General features: G+C 37.8%; 1 protein-coding gene across 11 annotated transcripts in view; it reads right to left on the bottom strand.

Moving 5' to 3' along the window:
* Positions 1-17,157, bottom strand: part of USP6NL (USP6 N-terminal like) — a 156,495-nt gene that overhangs the window by 45,834 nt on the left and 93,504 nt on the right. For all 11 annotated transcript variants that reach the window (XM_082771968.1, XM_082771969.1, XM_082771970.1 and 8 more), the window contains 2 exons: positions 16,335-16,408; positions 15,225-15,307 (listed from right to left, as the gene is read on the bottom strand). In XM_082771968.1, the coding sequence (XP_082628094.1) occupies positions 15,225-15,307; positions 16,335-16,408 (157 nt within the window). The remainder of the gene's footprint in view (positions 1-15,224; positions 15,308-16,334; positions 16,409-17,157) is intronic.

The raw sequence follows: 17,157 nt of genomic DNA, 5'->3' as shown, positions 1-17,157 counted from the left end.
TGAGTGATCCCCGTGGCTGCATGCGCGAGCCGCTGGACTAGACAATCTTCGAAGGTCCCTTCCAACTGAGCTACGCTACCAGAAGAGTCAGGCTCACTGAGGCAGCAAGAGGAGCACAGGCACTGCATTCTTCATGGCCATGCAAGGTCACACAAGCAGCTGGCTGCCCGCACAAGAGACTCTTTTTCTTCCCCAGTGCTGTCACCAGCATGTCAGGCACCGAGCTGATGGCTCCAGGTCCCTGCATACCCACACAGGACCCAGCTCCTGCTCTGCTGAACTGGGACCACTGGACAGCTCAGCTGCCCATTTTCTAATCTGGCATGGAAAGTAATCACATGGGAAATTAGTCCAATCTCATTTTCTCACAAAGAAATGGACAATTCACAATAATTTATTATGGAAATGCTCTCTGCTAGCTTTAAAATAACCCCAGAGGGACAAACAGAAGGCATAGCTGGATGTGCTTTGTCCCGGCAAGCAGATCCCCTACTGCCTGGCTGTATTAACCCAGCAGCAAATTTATCATCACATTGCTTGTGCGCTAATACCAAGCACCCACACACTTCAGGCATCGAAATGCCATGGGAGCACATTACGCAGGCCCTGATTTTCATTCCCCAAGATGCTGCTTTCAGCTGAGCAGGAGGACGACAGCAGGGAGCGGAGGAGCACCTTGCCCGGGGCTGCTCCGTAACTCACGGGCCTGGAACGCAGGAGGGAGTTCCTGGAGATCCCGTGCTCAATTAACAAGGCTGCACTGATGACGCCCACGTACTCACATACATAATATTCAAATCTGTCATGTAAGGACTTAAGGAAAGGCATAATGAGCAAACAAACTCTCTCGACCTGCTAAAGAAGTTTGAAATAAATACATCTCCTTTTACTGTATTTATTTTCTATGCAGAAGCATCATTTTTTCTCTAAAAAAAGATTTGTTTGTGTCACTTCGGACACAAAAGTCCCATCTATTAACCTAATTTTAGTAGACTGGAAGTGTTCCAATCTTCCCCCTCCATCTCATTTTTTAAACCTTCAGTTATTTAACATTGAATCTTCTCCCTCCTTCCACAGCCTTTTTAAACCTGCATTTCTCTATCTGAGCTCTTCACCAAGTACTAAGGTGAGTGGCAAACAGTATTAAATTAGCCACATCCTGGCCTGAGAGGACTGCTTCCCTTTAATAGCTCCAGTAATATTCATACAGGGGATATGGAGAAGAAAAGCAGGGCTGATTAATGTAATTAGCTCAGCACCATACAGTACCTGAAATCCGAAAGAGAAGGCATGGGGCGGCTTTTAACTGAACCCATGTACATAAGGTGTCATTTGGCAGAAACACAGCCTTAGCACCACATGGATCAGAGTCAAGGAAGATCTAACTTGGGTAAATGCAACGTAATCAGATGGGAACCAAGAATTGTTCAGGCTGGTCCGTGCCTTCACCCCAGGCACAAAGGTGAGATTAAATCCCGGCTCTGACAGAGAGGACAGCCCACACGGAGGTGTGCTGGTTTCTTACCAGAAGGCCCTTCAAAGACATCTCATGTATAGGGAACAGACTGTGGGGTCTCACCGGGATCAGGGCCCATACACGGGGTCCTCACTGGCAGCACCTGCTGGAAGTGCTCCTCCTGGCCTGCAATCTGGCCTCCTACTGCTTTCCTGGGAGAATTTCATGTGAAGGAAAAGCAGCCTAGAGTCCAAATAACCAGGATTTCATGTGGGCAAGTAAGGATTTGATTGAGAATGCTCAGGCTTTGTTTTGTTTTAATTAGCTTCCAAATGATAGATGGATTTTACATCTCTGCCACGATGGCTAATACAGTTTTTCACGCATTTTTTCAAGATAGCTGTTAAAAAGAAATATTAATCTGAATTACATAGAGATCTGACACATCAAAAAGCTACATGTGCAGATCTGTGGTTTGACCATTAAGCTGTATGTTACTGAGTAGCTGAAATGAGTAGCTGAAATACGCTGAAAACAGTCTCAGACTTCACAGGCTTACAGTCACCCACCAACTGCTGCCGCTTATATCGGCCTTCTTTAAATAGCACTGATATATTTGTTCAACAGAAACAAAAGGAAAGACTTCCTCATAGTAATTCACTCACTAGATTTATTCTTCTCCTAAGCTTGTTTGCAGTTACATTCAAATTTATTTGCTGAAAATGTCATGAAAAATTTTCATCTCTTAACTCCTAGTTCTAAACCCACCACCTTCTTAATCCCCCTCCCTACCTGCTGTAGCCTTGCTTAGCCCAGAATTAGCCCGTGCCCTGTGAAGAGCCTTGGGCTCCTTCAACCTGAAAGTGTTGCAAAATATTCATGTTTGCAAGTCATTCTTAGAATGAAAAGAAATAAAAAATACATCAAATTTTGTCAATTAATTTCCATATTCCTATATTGCTGAATTCACTATCACATGTGTATTAAAAAATGCAAATCCTCATAAAATCCCAGAATGGTTAGGATTGGAAGAGACCTCAAAGACCCTCCCAGTTCCACCCCCTGCCATGGGCAGGGACACCTCCCACCAGCCCAGGCTGCCCAAAGCCCCATCCAGCCTGGCCTTGGGCACTGCCAGGGATGGGGCAGCCACAGCTCCTCTGGGCAGCCTGGGACAGGGCCTCACCACCCTGAGAGTGAAGAATTTCCTCCTAATATCTAGTCTAAAACTACCCTCTTTAGTTTAAGACTTGTCCTATCATTATCTGCCTAAGTAAAGAGAACCTCTCCATCCTTTTTATAAGACCCCTTTAAGTACTGAAAGGACACAAAAAAGCAAAATAAAAGCTGTGGTGCAGTCCTTCCATAAAATAGCTTCTCACAGCATTTCCTAATTATTTTCTCAAGCTACCCTCAACACATTACTAAGTGCAAAAGCATCACCTGGCATGCACATTTTAACTGAAAAGTGTTATGAAACCATATTTGGCATCACATATTAAATACAACGTGGGAAATGTTTCTTGCAGAACACTTATCTTCAAGGTCTCATTACTCAATCACAAAGAAGTAGATGCAGTGGGTTCACTTTTTCAGTTGTGATGCAATGTTAAGTGTTTAAAGCCAAGAGGAAAACACATTTGCTACCAACCAGAAGAATGAATTGGATGGAACTCCGAAAAAAAATCCAGCCTTGGGTTTTGACTCTTTTTGAAATTGCTTTGATCAAGGAATATGTGAGTGAAATATCTACCAAAAAAAAAATAATAGTGTAGAACCAAAATCCAAAGGGGTCATCAAGTTAAGTTTATGAAAAGTGGGAACAAAGGGAGAATTCAATTTACATTTGAACACGAAAAGTCTGAGTGCATATGAAAATGTTGTACAATACATAACTCAAATGGTTGAGTTACAAATTGCAACAACATTTTGGAACTTAATTATATTAGGAAGAAGTAAATCTTCCCAGGCATGAACAGTTATTAGGCTGTGCAATAATTCATCGGGAGTGAGTTGTACAAGTCTATAGCATTACTGGGCAAAAAATGAGTATCTTCACACTGGGAAACCAACTCTACTACAGCAAACACACTGACTAGATGCTCTTTTAGGTCTGCCTCTCCTTCAGCTTCTGATACAGGGCACATAAAACCATCAAAGCAATAATCAGAATGGTTTGGTTGGAAGGGACCTCAAAGATCAGCTAGTTCCAACCTCCCTGCCATAGCCGGGAACACCTATAAATAAAAAAATATGTTATGAATATGTGAAACTGTGCATTGCAACAGAATGCAGCCTTATTTCCTATATCTACATATCAGCCCAGGTAGCTCTTCCTGCCTCACGTCATACCATATAGCTGCTGATCTCTGTTCAAAGGTTAGGTGACAAGTGCTGCACAGTCATCTTATTGTAGGGAAGATAAATAAGGCTGCGTAAACCACCAGACACATAACAATGCTACTTAGAATGATTATTTCCCTGTCTCCATTAAATTACTGCCACGATATGGACTATAAAGCAAACTGTCTTATGAAGTCTGAAAAAAGCTAATTAATCCTTACAAGTAAAACCAAAACAGTATTTCAATTCCATGCCTTTCTTTAGACATAGGATTAAATTGTTCTACTCTTTAAAGCACAAATCTAAAGCAGAATTCAGACAACACTGAATTCACATCTTTTAGTCTAAACAAGTTAATTTTTGGAAAAATTCTGGTTTTGATTAATTGACTTAATCTTCCAGCCTTTGAATTGAAATTAAAGGCAACAGTGTCATTTTCAAAACCAATAATACATGGAAAAGATTTCTGAGAATATTAAAAAGAAAGCAAGTTGGGTTTGAAACTAAATGATGGATTTTCTACAGATAGAACTCCATGGATCACTTCCTCCTTCTTCCCATTACGTATTTTATTTATACAAATCACAATTCTGATTGTGTGTCTATCAAAATAATTGGAGCTCTGCTACTGCTACCATCCACTCTAAATTTCACCAGCTAACCTTTGCACAGTATGGGGGTGGTGTCTGCAGCAGACTAGAAAACAGCTTTCCAAAGTTTTGTTAGAATTAATAAGCAAGCCAAAGCAATTAATTAACATACAGGATAAGCCAACGTGATATCCCACAATATAATTATCAGGAAATATGCTGCAAGAAAGAATTTAGTGCTGGCAAAAGATTGGATCAGATGTGATTTCGTGACTAGATTTTAGTTACAATTATTATTTGTGGATTCTGTTGACGTTGCTGCCAACAAGCACAGCACAATGCCATGAATATGTAGCCCCTGTCCAGAAGTCTGCAGCACAGCAAACTCCCAGAGATAAATTAAAAGATTTATCAAATTCCATTAAATCTCTATCATTAGGGACAGGTACGTTCTATAGAGAAACTTTAAAGTTTTTCCAGCCTGGAATCAGAAGACCTTTGAGAAAATCTATAATCCACATAATTGAGCAGAGCAGCATTTCTAGTTATCTGATGTCATTTTAATTGAATATATGCAATCACTGAGGTTAAAAAAGTCTTCTCAGAATCAAATTCCAAGTGTCTTGAAAAAAAAAATTTAAAAAAAAAGAAAAAATACAAAAAGGTAAAGCCACCTTATAGCCCTAAAGTGGCTAAAGACAAATGAAAAAGAATAAATCTCTTTGCCTTGCTTTGATTTATACTCAATATATAAATGTATAAAAAAGTGGTTTTTTTTTTCCTTATATATGTAGATTGCTTTTAAGTATTGCTTGAAGGGTAGTTAATATGTAGATCACTTACATCATGTATTAATAATAATCCAGGACTTGCATGTTGGCAGCTTCATCTGTACTAAAACTAATGTGCTATGCAACATATATTCTGACATCAATGAAATAAGACAGTAGTGTTCCAGCAGCACAAATTTGTTTGCTGCTGAAATTCAACGTTTTATGTACCTACACTTGCTTCTTCTATAAAACAATATTCTGCAGTCTAAGATTCTGCTTTGGAGGGTCTTTCATTTGGGTCAAGATCAGCAGCATCACTGCACTTCAAGAAAAAAAACATCCATCACCTAGACCTCATTCAGCACTCTTAATAATCACTGTCAATGAAGCATATTCAGGCCATTCCCTACATCCTTTAGTCTTCTATAAACGCTAAATATAGTAGGAAACGTAGGTAATAATGATTGTGTTAAATCTTTACATGCTGCTTGAGTAGTAACTTCAAACCAAAGCACAGCACTTTATATATTTTGTATAAATTAAATCCTATGTTATCATACTCACTGACATTTTCAGGTGTGCTACCTACTAGCTCTTCTCATAACAAGAAGTGGTTCACGAATTCCCAATACACAGTGGGTGATCTTTTACTCAAATCAAGAAATGGAAGATGTTAACAGAAGCACACTGTTTGTCCTTAGCTGGCAGATTTCTCCTGCAGCTTTACTTGTGTTCGCAATTAAATCTGCAGGGCTCCAGTCACTTCACTTCTTTCTGTATCTGCTGAGAATCGTGGAAGTGACAGCCTGCACTAACACATTGGAAGGGATTTAAAATTCAAATTTCGACTCCAGTCCTAAGAATAAACTAAAGAAAGGGGTTCATCTGTGATCCAGTTTTGGAAAATAATCCACAGTGCCCTGAATGATAGAAAATAACAGCAAAACGCCCCTTCCTGCCATGGGGAGATCCTACCTGCAGAGTAGCAGAACCAACCATATATTAGATTGCGATCAGGATAGCAGGAGAGGAGGAAAAAACAAGTTTTAAACTTCCTTAAAAATGACAGGGGAAAAAAATACACCTTTTACTAAGATGAACAAGACTGAATTAAAAAGAACATTTGAAACACTTTTGTAAAGGAGCTGAAATAAGCAGTCCAAAACCACACAAGGACTTATCAGTAACTTCTAGATACAAAAAGATTTAAATGCTATTGCAGCCATGAAAGCACAGCACACAGGGAAAGTTGTTTATTGTCCCTTGGAAGCCAAAATTAAATAGACACTAAAAATATGACTGAGAAAGATGTACCTGAAATCCTACTACTGTCCTTTTGGGGCTACAAATACCAATCCCGGAGTTGCAACTTTTAGAAATGTGTTCAAATGCATCAGTGGAAAGAAAAAGATCACAATGCAACTGCGACTGGACACAAATGTCTGCATCCAAGTCCAGGAAGGTGTCAGAACAGATAACACCAAAGTAAAACATCCAGCAAGCTCAATATACTGTTTGGCTGTTGGTTCTGTTGAAATAGGATTGCCTATTTTTACCCAGGTCTCTGCAAGTTCACAGTTTCACAGGCCCCATCACTTCACAGTTGAATAGCAAGCAGAGATTCATTTTAATTTATACACAACTAATAAATAGGATCTGGTCCCAAAATCTGTAAAGTCCCTTCATTATTGTTTAGTACATGTCAATCACTAGCATGTTTTTAAACTAAGCTTCACCATACAAAGCGCAATTAAAATTTTCTTTTAGTAGTTGTTTCCTATGAAAGCATGCAAGAAAAAAATACTGATTTTGTCTAATGCTAGGAAGATTAAACTAGAAAAAGCATTCTGAATCTCAGTTACTAACCCAATACAACTTCAACTTCTCTCCTTAAATAAAAACAATTCTCGGTGCAATAAGGAAGGAAGATTATTTAGAGGTGAAATTTAATTTATTTTTTTTTAATAGCAGTTCCTCAGTAGCTTGATTAGCAATGAATATTTCAGAGCTAAATCAGTCCAGGGAAATGCAGCACACATACAGCAGAATCCATCAATGCAGGATTATAATGAGAGTTGAGTTTTCATAGTAAATCTTCACAACACACATGAAAAAATTCTACATAGTCAAAATGAGGTATATTCATCTATTTAGTAGGAAAAAAAGGAATTAAGAGAAACATACCTCTTCTCTAATATTGAGATCTGACTATTTGCATTTTATTTTTTGAATAGGAACTTGATTTGGCAGCTGAGGTAGGCTGAACCTTCATCTCCTGCCCAGCAGTGGGCAACGTGAAGCCGCTACCCCGAGAAGTGGGTCTGACCCCATCTCCCAAAGCTTGGGAGACAAGAGGGGACAGCACAACAAGGACAGCAAGCCCTTAATAAATGGCCACAGCACATGAAATGTATTAACAGGTACATTTATAATTGAACCATTAAGAAGGAACATTGCATTGCTCCTCTAGCACATCATTGCATCACTTAATGAGTTTGGCAGTGCTGTGCCTAGAGAACTACGGAAACTGGCTGCAGGTCCCATTAGCATCTCAACCTGCCTAATAACCTCGGTATTCTTTCCTTAAGGTTTGACATACACACTAAAAAATTGAAAATAAAATTAAGATTACATTAAAATCCCTATTGCTTGAATATTGTTTCATTATTACCAAATAATGTACATTATTACAGTATGTAATAATTACATACCACCATAATTCTCTCTTTAAATTCTATTACCCAGAGTATTTTGGCATCTCAGTAACTTCTTTTTTTGCAGAGAACCCTCAGTGACCAGTCCTTAAATCTCTTATCTGAAGAGACTTCACCTGTGTACCTATCCAGGCCAGCAGGGTTAGCTGCATAACTAAGATTTATTGTTCTTGGACACACAGTTCTAATCAGTGGGTTGTAGAAAGTATTAAGGAATGCATGGAGAATATTTTAGTGATGAAGTAATGTTTTCCAGCAAAGCTCTGTATAAACTACCGAGAATAGGAAGAAACTTCGAGATATTAACTTGTTGCTCATCATATTGCTCCCTACTAAAAAGTTATAGGCAAAAGTAAGAAACTTTAAAAATATATATATTTGGAAACATTTAATGGAGTATCTCAATTCTTGATTGAGCTCTCCACTTTGCTCCACTACCTCATTTTTTTTTAAATACAATGCATTTAAAGAGTAAAGTTTGATGGAGAGGAGCAGGTAGGCTACGTTATCTTAGGAAAAGGCAGAATAATGAATTCTGCTATCTGAAACATGCATCTGGCATCCCAATAATATCTAGCTTTAGCAAACTATTCTAAAATTATGTTCACTGCTTTAATAGATTCATGATAAAGAGTAAAATCATGAATCAGATTCTCAGCTGCTGTAAATTGGTGCAATGCCATGAAAGCCAGTGTGGAGCTACTCTGAGAGCAGCACCATAATCTGACTCAAATTATTAAGAGAGCTTTCATAAAGGTCTCTTAATAATTCTCTCTCTTAATAATTTTCATTTAAAAAAAAAAAATCTACCATTAGCACTTTATTGAACTCTTCTCCCTTTACTAGGGAGAAACTTCCCTTTACTCTACAGAATAAGCCTCAAATCTACCCAACAACACGATGCTGGGCCCTGGATATTAGTCCCCACTGCAGTATCAGCCAGACCACGCGTACAGCCCCAGCTTCTATTTACTGAAGAGGTAGGAAGAGAAAAACCTGTTTTAAGTGAAATCAGTCAAGTTACAGCAACAACCAATATTAACAGGTTTTGTGGTCTGAGATAATTATTAATACAAGACAATTTGCTAGTAGCCAATTAATACCTGAAAATAATTCATATTGTGTGAACTGAAGAAAGTCTTTAAAATAATTGTTGATTTATTTTTTAAATTGTGTCATGGAAGCTTAAACTTTTCACAGCTCTGTATTAAACAGGACAATTCAGTTGATGCCATCCATCAATGAATGATGAAAAGTTTCTGAAAAGCTACAGACTATATATTTTTTCCTACTATTTCCATTTTGTGCCTTAAGACCTAAACAATTATGTTTTCCACAATATGTTATATGCTAGTTAACATGCTGGTCAGTCATAATCTGTGCTTTCCAAAGTAGGTTAAAAAATAAACACAGCCTTGAGGTGTATCTGCCCTAACTCCAAAAACCAATGACAATTTTTTTTTTCTTACTGAGAAAAACACAACTGTATAGTCTTAAAGAGCTTTCTTATAAAAGAAAATGGGTGATATACAGAGAGGGAAACAGCACCAGCTACTGCATGAAGCTGCTGCTGACCTTTGGAGTTGCAAAATGCTGCTTTCAGCTTCTACCCTATTTTGGGAGCACGCACAAAGTTGAGGCTGTTTTGCAAACCCCAGTCAGTTAATCCTCACATGACCACTGAGATTAACTTTATACAGGGGTGTGAGAAAAAAAAAATAAGAAAAATAAAGTTTCTTCATCCTTGTAGACAGCTGAAGAGTTTTGTTAAAAATAAATAAATAATGAAAGAATATACTCACAAAAATGTATCTTTAAATATGTGCTTCCATGATCTTCAGTTAAAGCTTAAATTCTTATTTCTTTTCAACTTATTAAGCCATTTGAATTTGTTGAATTCTTTGGTTGCTTGGAATGTTTAATGCATTTTTAAATATAAAAATAAATCAAATAATTGTCACTTTGATATAAACAAATGGAGACACTTATCTCCATATTATGCAAACCATGCCCTTTAATAATATGCATATATAGTATTAGCAAAGATATTTTTATATGTATGTTTATACTTAAATGTTCCTAGGAGAAGTGGAGGAAGACTTGCCACTGCCCCAGGAGCATGTATTAGTCCTCCCTGTTTTTTTAACCATCCCAAAACAGCAACAAATCAACTGAAGAATTCAAGGGGCAAGGGTGAAATCCTGGATCCCAAAGCATTCCTGGAATGTCTGCTATGAGCTTCAGGACACGAAGAAATTCTTTACAGTTCTTTACTGAACTTATTCCCTTGTCAGGGATTGCTGCTAGAAAAAAAATGCAAATAGAAGAAGTGTGCATGCAGTAAAGAATCTGTGATGAACAGACCACAGTGAAAAGTTTAAGAACTCTTTAAAATTTAACAAGGCTTCAAGATAATAGAGAAAGGAATTACTTTTTTTTAGGCGCAGGACATTTAGAGCTTTGTTATCTGCAGGTTTGTTTTTTTGTTTTGGTTCTTGTTTTTAATTGCAAAGCTCTGGTCCATTAATTTCATACCCAGAACACATAAAATTTTGCTTTTTATTAAATATGGAGGAAAAAAAGAAGCATCTTGACACACAGTTGACTTAGAGAAACATAACGTATCCATGACAAAATTAAAATGAAACAACCAACCTTTTCCTACCACACACATTTGATCTTTTCCATTTCCAAAAACAGCTGGAACAGTTTTGTGTTATGACTGCCTGTGAAGACATCCAAGACATTTCTCCCATTCCTAAACTACTTGCTTGAAAGAGTCGTACATTAAAGACTAAGGTTTCTCGGAGCACTGAGGTGGTTCCCTGTGATGGTGGGCTAGACTTGTACATCAGCTACAAAACCAAACAAGTATCAGTCAGATTTGATTTCAAGCACAAGTTTTCTAGAAGAGAATACTCAGTCTTACCAAAATACTAGCAGACTGTATATAGAAATGCTGGTGCTAGACTTCCTGGAGGAAAAAATGTTCCTTTTAAAAATGATTGGCATTTTTCACAACAGCCTTACTGTTCAGCATTCTGGCTCTGTAACGAGAAAACAGGAGTCCACGGGGATTTGTACAGATGAATTTATGGAATGGGGATCGTGGCCAATTTCTCTGGGGTAGGGATGATGTCACTTTTTCTTTAATTAAGGTACTTTTAGGATTACAGGTAACTGTAATGTGCCTGGAAAACATGCACTGGTCTGTTACCTCAAGACTCGCTTTCAAGACTAAGATGATGTCCCTAATGAGGGCTTCTGGAGACAAACATCACAAACTTGAAGAATAAAGTGTCATTAGGCACTGATCCAAGGACACCAAATGACACTGAGAAATGTTATAAGTACTCGATCAAAACCAGTCTTTATCAATTAAGATGAGCAATGCTATTGTAATTAATATTGAATTAAAAGGTATCAAGATGAATCAATGCCAGCTCACCAATGCTAGGAGGTGACTGGGGACAGCCAGCAGGGCTTCACTAAGGGCAGATGGTGCCTGACAAATCTGGTGCCCCTCTACAATGCGGTTACAGCACTGGGGATAGGGAAAGAGCAACTGACATCAGCTACCTGGACTTGGGCAAAGCATTTGTCAATACCCAAATCAGTAATAAAATAACTTCTTTGGCAATAAATTGTATTAAATATATAAGTAAAAAAATTACCCAAGTTGAGACCATTTCCTCCACCACAGCATATGGCTGGAATAAACTATGACCACTACCACTTCCATGCAGTAAGAGTAATTAGTAAGGCAAAGTTTTCTACATTTTATCCAATAATGAGATTTTAACTTTTTTTCTGGTTCATACATGATCGTCATATATAATTTATTAACTACTGAAAACATTCCCAATGTAATTTAGTCAGTCCCATCAACAATACTTCTTACCAGTGCTTTGTTTTGTACAATCTCAACTTCGGCGTCTTCAGAGTCCGGCCCCTTCAGCTCCCCATGGAGTCATTTCACAGCTTAGCATGTTTGCTGGAAACCTCTTTCCCCATATCCAGCTTCCCTCTGAAATTTCCCCTTATTCATTTCAAACGATCCACATTTATAATGATGCTTTTGTATGGTTCGTTGAACTTTGTTTCTTCTTCCCTGAATTCACTGGGCACTAACTCGGTTTTTGTTCTGCTTTGGTTTTAATACTTGTTTTAATACCCTGGCCGTACCAATTTCCTTTTACTATCTGAAGTCATTTGCAGAAGTACAAAATAAAAAACGGTACTACAGCAAACACTTTAAATTATGTTCCTAAGGCATCAGTTATTAAAAATTCACAAGGGGATAGGTAAAGATGGTCCTAAATATCATAAATGATAAACACCACAACAAGCATTAGAACTGACCAAAGCTGCCCAGCAGATAGTTCAATTGTGGGTCTTAAATGAAGGTTACCCTTAAGGTTAGATATTTCATATTCGTTTCCAATCACTGAGAACTTTGAAACTGTTAAAAACTGTGCTAAAAAGGCACCTTTTCTCTGCTATTCAGTAGGTTGTCAAAAGGAAATCTAAAGAGTTTTACCCAATTCTACCAGTACCACAGGAAGACAAGGTAAGTGCAACTCTCTTCTTGTTCTCTAAGTTTACTAATTCACAGTTTGACACCAGGATGAAAGAGGAATCCTAGATCCAGACCAAAACTGCTCTTTAGAAGTCCCTCATCTTCATTTTCTCCCACCACCTTCTCTAGCTTTAACGTGGCACATTACAGAGGCAGCTTGAGTGCTTCATTTCAAAAACACCTTATCTTTTCTGCCCTATCAGCAATCAGCTGAACTTTGGATGCACATTCAGAGAGACATGGAAAGCTGCAAACAGATCACACCAAGGAGAAAGAGGAGCTTACAAAACAACTCATGATAATCAGGGCCTGCTGCACTTGAGCAAGCAAGACCTAATTTTCTGGTAGGTTCCCCATATTCAGCAGCCTTCTGATGCAAGAGACATCTTTCAGCTACTTAGTATTTTAGAATGTCAATGTAAACAAGATCATCAGCACAGATTTCATCTTAACTAGATTATAAACAGATTGATCCTGTCCACAGATCTTCATTTTTCAACATATATTAGATTTTTGTTAACTCACCCTGTAAGCACAGGATAGCTAGGTTAGGAGGGATTACAAGTCTTGACAGCTCAGTAAGGAACTGTCGGCAACACTCAGCAAGCAATCAGCTGGAGGTTTTTAACTGTGCCACTGATTGCTCCTTGCAGTGCTGATCTAGCACCTGTAAGGTTTCAGTGAATGGGATTCGATGATAAGCATGAAGCCAACTGTTTGAGGCTTTTGGAACATGCTGCATTTATGCTGCTTAGTTTCAAATTCTCTTAGAAACAGGGAGTTTCTTTCAGAAGTGGTAAATTGCACAGGCTCAACACTGCAGTATAAAGGAAGCCAGGCCTTAGTCTACAGTGCAATGTAAATTGTCTTCCCCTGAAAAGACATTTAGTATGCCTATCCTAATAGTATTTCTCCTACCAGGAGAAATTTTATTTCTATGGGAAGTGTCATTTGCAATGAATTTCCTTTAAAGAATCATAACGCAGCCTTGAGAGCACTCCCAGGTGAAACCTACCTTATAAAGAGCCATAGATCAGCATATGAGCAATGAATATCATAGAATTAGTGAATATGCAGGATATCTACATACACTGTTAATTTGTACAGTGCTTGTGTATTATTAATCTTTCCAATTCCATCCCTTGGAGTTGGATATATAGAGAATGAATTCTGCACTGGCTTCGCATATTAGTGACTAATGACTTTACCAGAAAGCAGCTACAGTCTAATGACTAGGCTACATCTACTCTGCCACATCACAAAAGTAACTGCAATACCAGGTAAAAGTGCACGCTGTAGCTCAAAAGTACAACTACAGGAGCCTGGAAATTGGCACATTATTTTGCCAAGTACTCACATCCCTCTATCTCAAATCCACTATGACATGAAATCCAAGACTCCTGAACCACAGGAGCAACCAACTGCAGGAGCAATTGTAGCAGTCATTAACATTCTTCCACACTCCATTTATATATATATACATGCACATATTTATAGAACAATATATATATACACACACACTAATAAATGTCATTGTATAACAACAGCAATGCATGTAACAGGGGAAGTTCAGGAGTTTGCACAGATATCTAAATCAAGAATCCACTTGCAAATCTGAGGTTACTTGACTGTTCCCATTGAAATCGGTGGTGAAGGCAGCAGTGGCTTCTATTACTTTTGCACAAGAAATAATTCTGACATCCTTTCTCCACTAAGATTACTTACAATGACAGCTACAATACCTGACATGCATTGGTGCAGCTGTAGTTTACCAATACAAAAACCTCTCTGCGTAAAGCAGAACTGTCTGGAAGTCACACAAACTCACCCTGATGAAGTCGATGCTATCTACCAGCAGAGGTGACTGTTTTAATTGACAACTTACTAAAGCAATGACATTACAAAACAGAAGAAAAAACCCTGAAAAAGCAAACCACATGCACACCAAGTAAGTGCATACTTAGTAATTAAGCTTTCCACTCATCACTGTTTTTCCTGGAGAACCTAACTGCACTTCACATATTCAAACAAATGTCAAATATCAAGAATGGCAAAGAGTTTTGACTGGTTATTACCAGAAGTGGCAAATCAGTTTGTGTTCAGGTTCTGCAAGTTGGATATTTCCATTTGCCAAACAAAAAGTTCTAATACAACCTAACGCTATCACCTTTATTTACCAAAAAGAGATTTTGGGTTACAAATAAGTACCTAAGGGGAATTCCATCTGGTTTCTGGCATTTTCTGACTTCGCTTAATGCAACATTAGGTCTCAAACTGACAGAGACTTCAGTAAGGTTTCTAAATATATCAAGTTAAATGAGATTCATTTTTGAAGGATGAGGATACACAGCTGTTCAAATACGGCTATTATGTATTATTTTTTGTAAAAATCAACATTATAATAAAACTTACAAATTTCTTCCAAGAACTTGAAGCTTGTTTATATATAACACAATTACGTAAAAATAACATTTATCTGCTATTTAATTCAGCTGGAAAAATCTTTTGGTAGACTACCAATTTTTATTCCCAAATAAAATATTCAAAATATTTCCTTCTCTACACAGGATCACATTACACAACACACAAGAAAAGCTACAAATGGAATTGAAAACCACAGTGAAAGATTATCCAAGATTTACACAGCAAACAGTTCCCAAAAGATCTATTAAAAGGCATAATAAATACTTTCCCCAAATAGGCAATACAATAAAAAGTATAAATGAACAAACTCTTAACCTTATTTTCTTTTCACTATAGCTTACTTACTGTAGAAACCCAAATCTATCTGTGACTTTGTAAAGATGATAGTCAGCATCTTCCCATGGCTCAATCTGTGCACCGTCTCGTCCCTGATGGAGAAGGAAAAAAAAAAAGAAGGGTCAAATTAAGTTTGATGGCACAATAAGCTAAGACACAAAAAGCTCAGACATGAAGACAGGCTTGAGCCATTTGAAGTGTAATCTCTGGGACACTATGGTAGTAGAGAGGAGTAGGAGGAGAACACTAGGCCAAAACTGATGAACCAAAAATAGCAAAGTAGCACGCCTCCCTCAGCCACTGTGAGCATTATCATCACCACAGGAAACCTCTCTTGGTCACTGCTGAACACAAAACAAATTTCAACTACTGATTCCAAGCAAAGATTGGTAACATACATGTTACCGGGTGTGAAGAGAGAACAAAAGTCATACACACATTTTTCCCTTATTAAAATACAAAGCTACTCATACGACTACACCCTGTGCAAGATACCCCTATGTCTGATATCTGAAATGTTTCCAACTCTACAAACAAGTCTGTTGCTCACTACCCCAATGGCAATTATAAAGCCCTCAAGTATTAGAAGAATATGTGAACGCAGTGTAGGCATTCTAGGTATGTGCTGTGCTAGGCTTTTACTTGACAAGTAGCTTAAGGAAAAGATAATGCCTAATATTTCTTTAATCCCTCGCAGCAATCTGACTATGAATGCAGTTTACTTATCTTTTAAGTTCCCTGTAATGATTTAGGTGTTTCTATCACCATAACAGAATTCAATAAAAACTACAGTAAGAGTTCCTCTGATCTTACAGATATACTTAGCATCCTCAAACACGCTATTTTCATTACTTCTAAAAACATTACATTACTTAAAATAGCCCCAAAGCAACTTGCCGTGCACCTGAAAAATGAGTTGATTGAGTTATTATCGAGAACATCCCCTGTGGAGGGAGAATTTAGCTCACCCAGAAGCCAGTGTATCACGAAACCCTCAGATCAGTACTACACAGAGTACTGTAAACAAAAGCTAGCAGGAAACCATGATTCATATTTTTAATAAAAATATTATGAAGATGAATTATAAGATGTATTTAAATCATGATCATGTTCACTTACTCTGTCATACTTGGCAACTATCTCTGCTCGTTCCTGGGCAAGTTTGACAGCAGCATCCTGCTCGGCATCTGCACCTGTGAAGGATTAAGATAACGCCGTTCAGATTCTCTCCCTTGCGAACACAACTGCACTTAGATGCTTAGAAAATAGATCTTAACTTCAGAGAGATTACTTGGATGAAGAAATGCCAAAACAATTATATTAAAGCAAAATACGACCACGGTACACCTCCTGAATACTGTTCAAGAGTAAAATACAATTATTGGATAGTGTTCTAACTGCTGAATTTATAATGTTCCCCATTTTCTAATAAAATACTTATTAAATAAAGTTAAAAAAATAGTATCACACAACCCACTAACTGAAAGACCGAAGAAAGTAGTAAAAGCTACCAGTTGTCCATTCCGGAAATGTTTACATAGCCGAAGAAAACTAAAATGTACTCTACTGTTTTCAAACTAATTTTGAACCGTTTTCAGGATTCATACAGAAGGATTAGAATACTGTTAAATGCTCAAGAAATCATAGAATCATTTAAGCTGGAAAAGCCCTCTTAGATCATCATGTCTAACCACACAAATACAGGTATGGAGAAAATAATTCACCTTCTAAGCCAACACATTTTGAAATGAGATGCTAGGGAAAAAAATGTATGTAGAAATATATTATCATAAAATCTCAGCTTCCAATTGCAATGAAGGCAAGAACAAACACTTCTCCCAGGCAGCTGCAGCAGCACTGAAAGCCCAGCAGTTCTCTGCCTCCCTACCCCATCTCCTCTAGCACTTTGATTCAGAATGACTTCACATGAGAAACTGCCTAC

This window comes from Aythya marila (genome assembly GCF_965140915.1).
Source record: "Aythya marila genome assembly, chromosome: 1".
Lineage (NCBI taxonomy): Eukaryota > Metazoa > Chordata > Aves > Anseriformes > Anatidae > Aythya > Aythya marila.
This window is presented reverse-complemented; position numbering and strand designations above follow the sequence as displayed.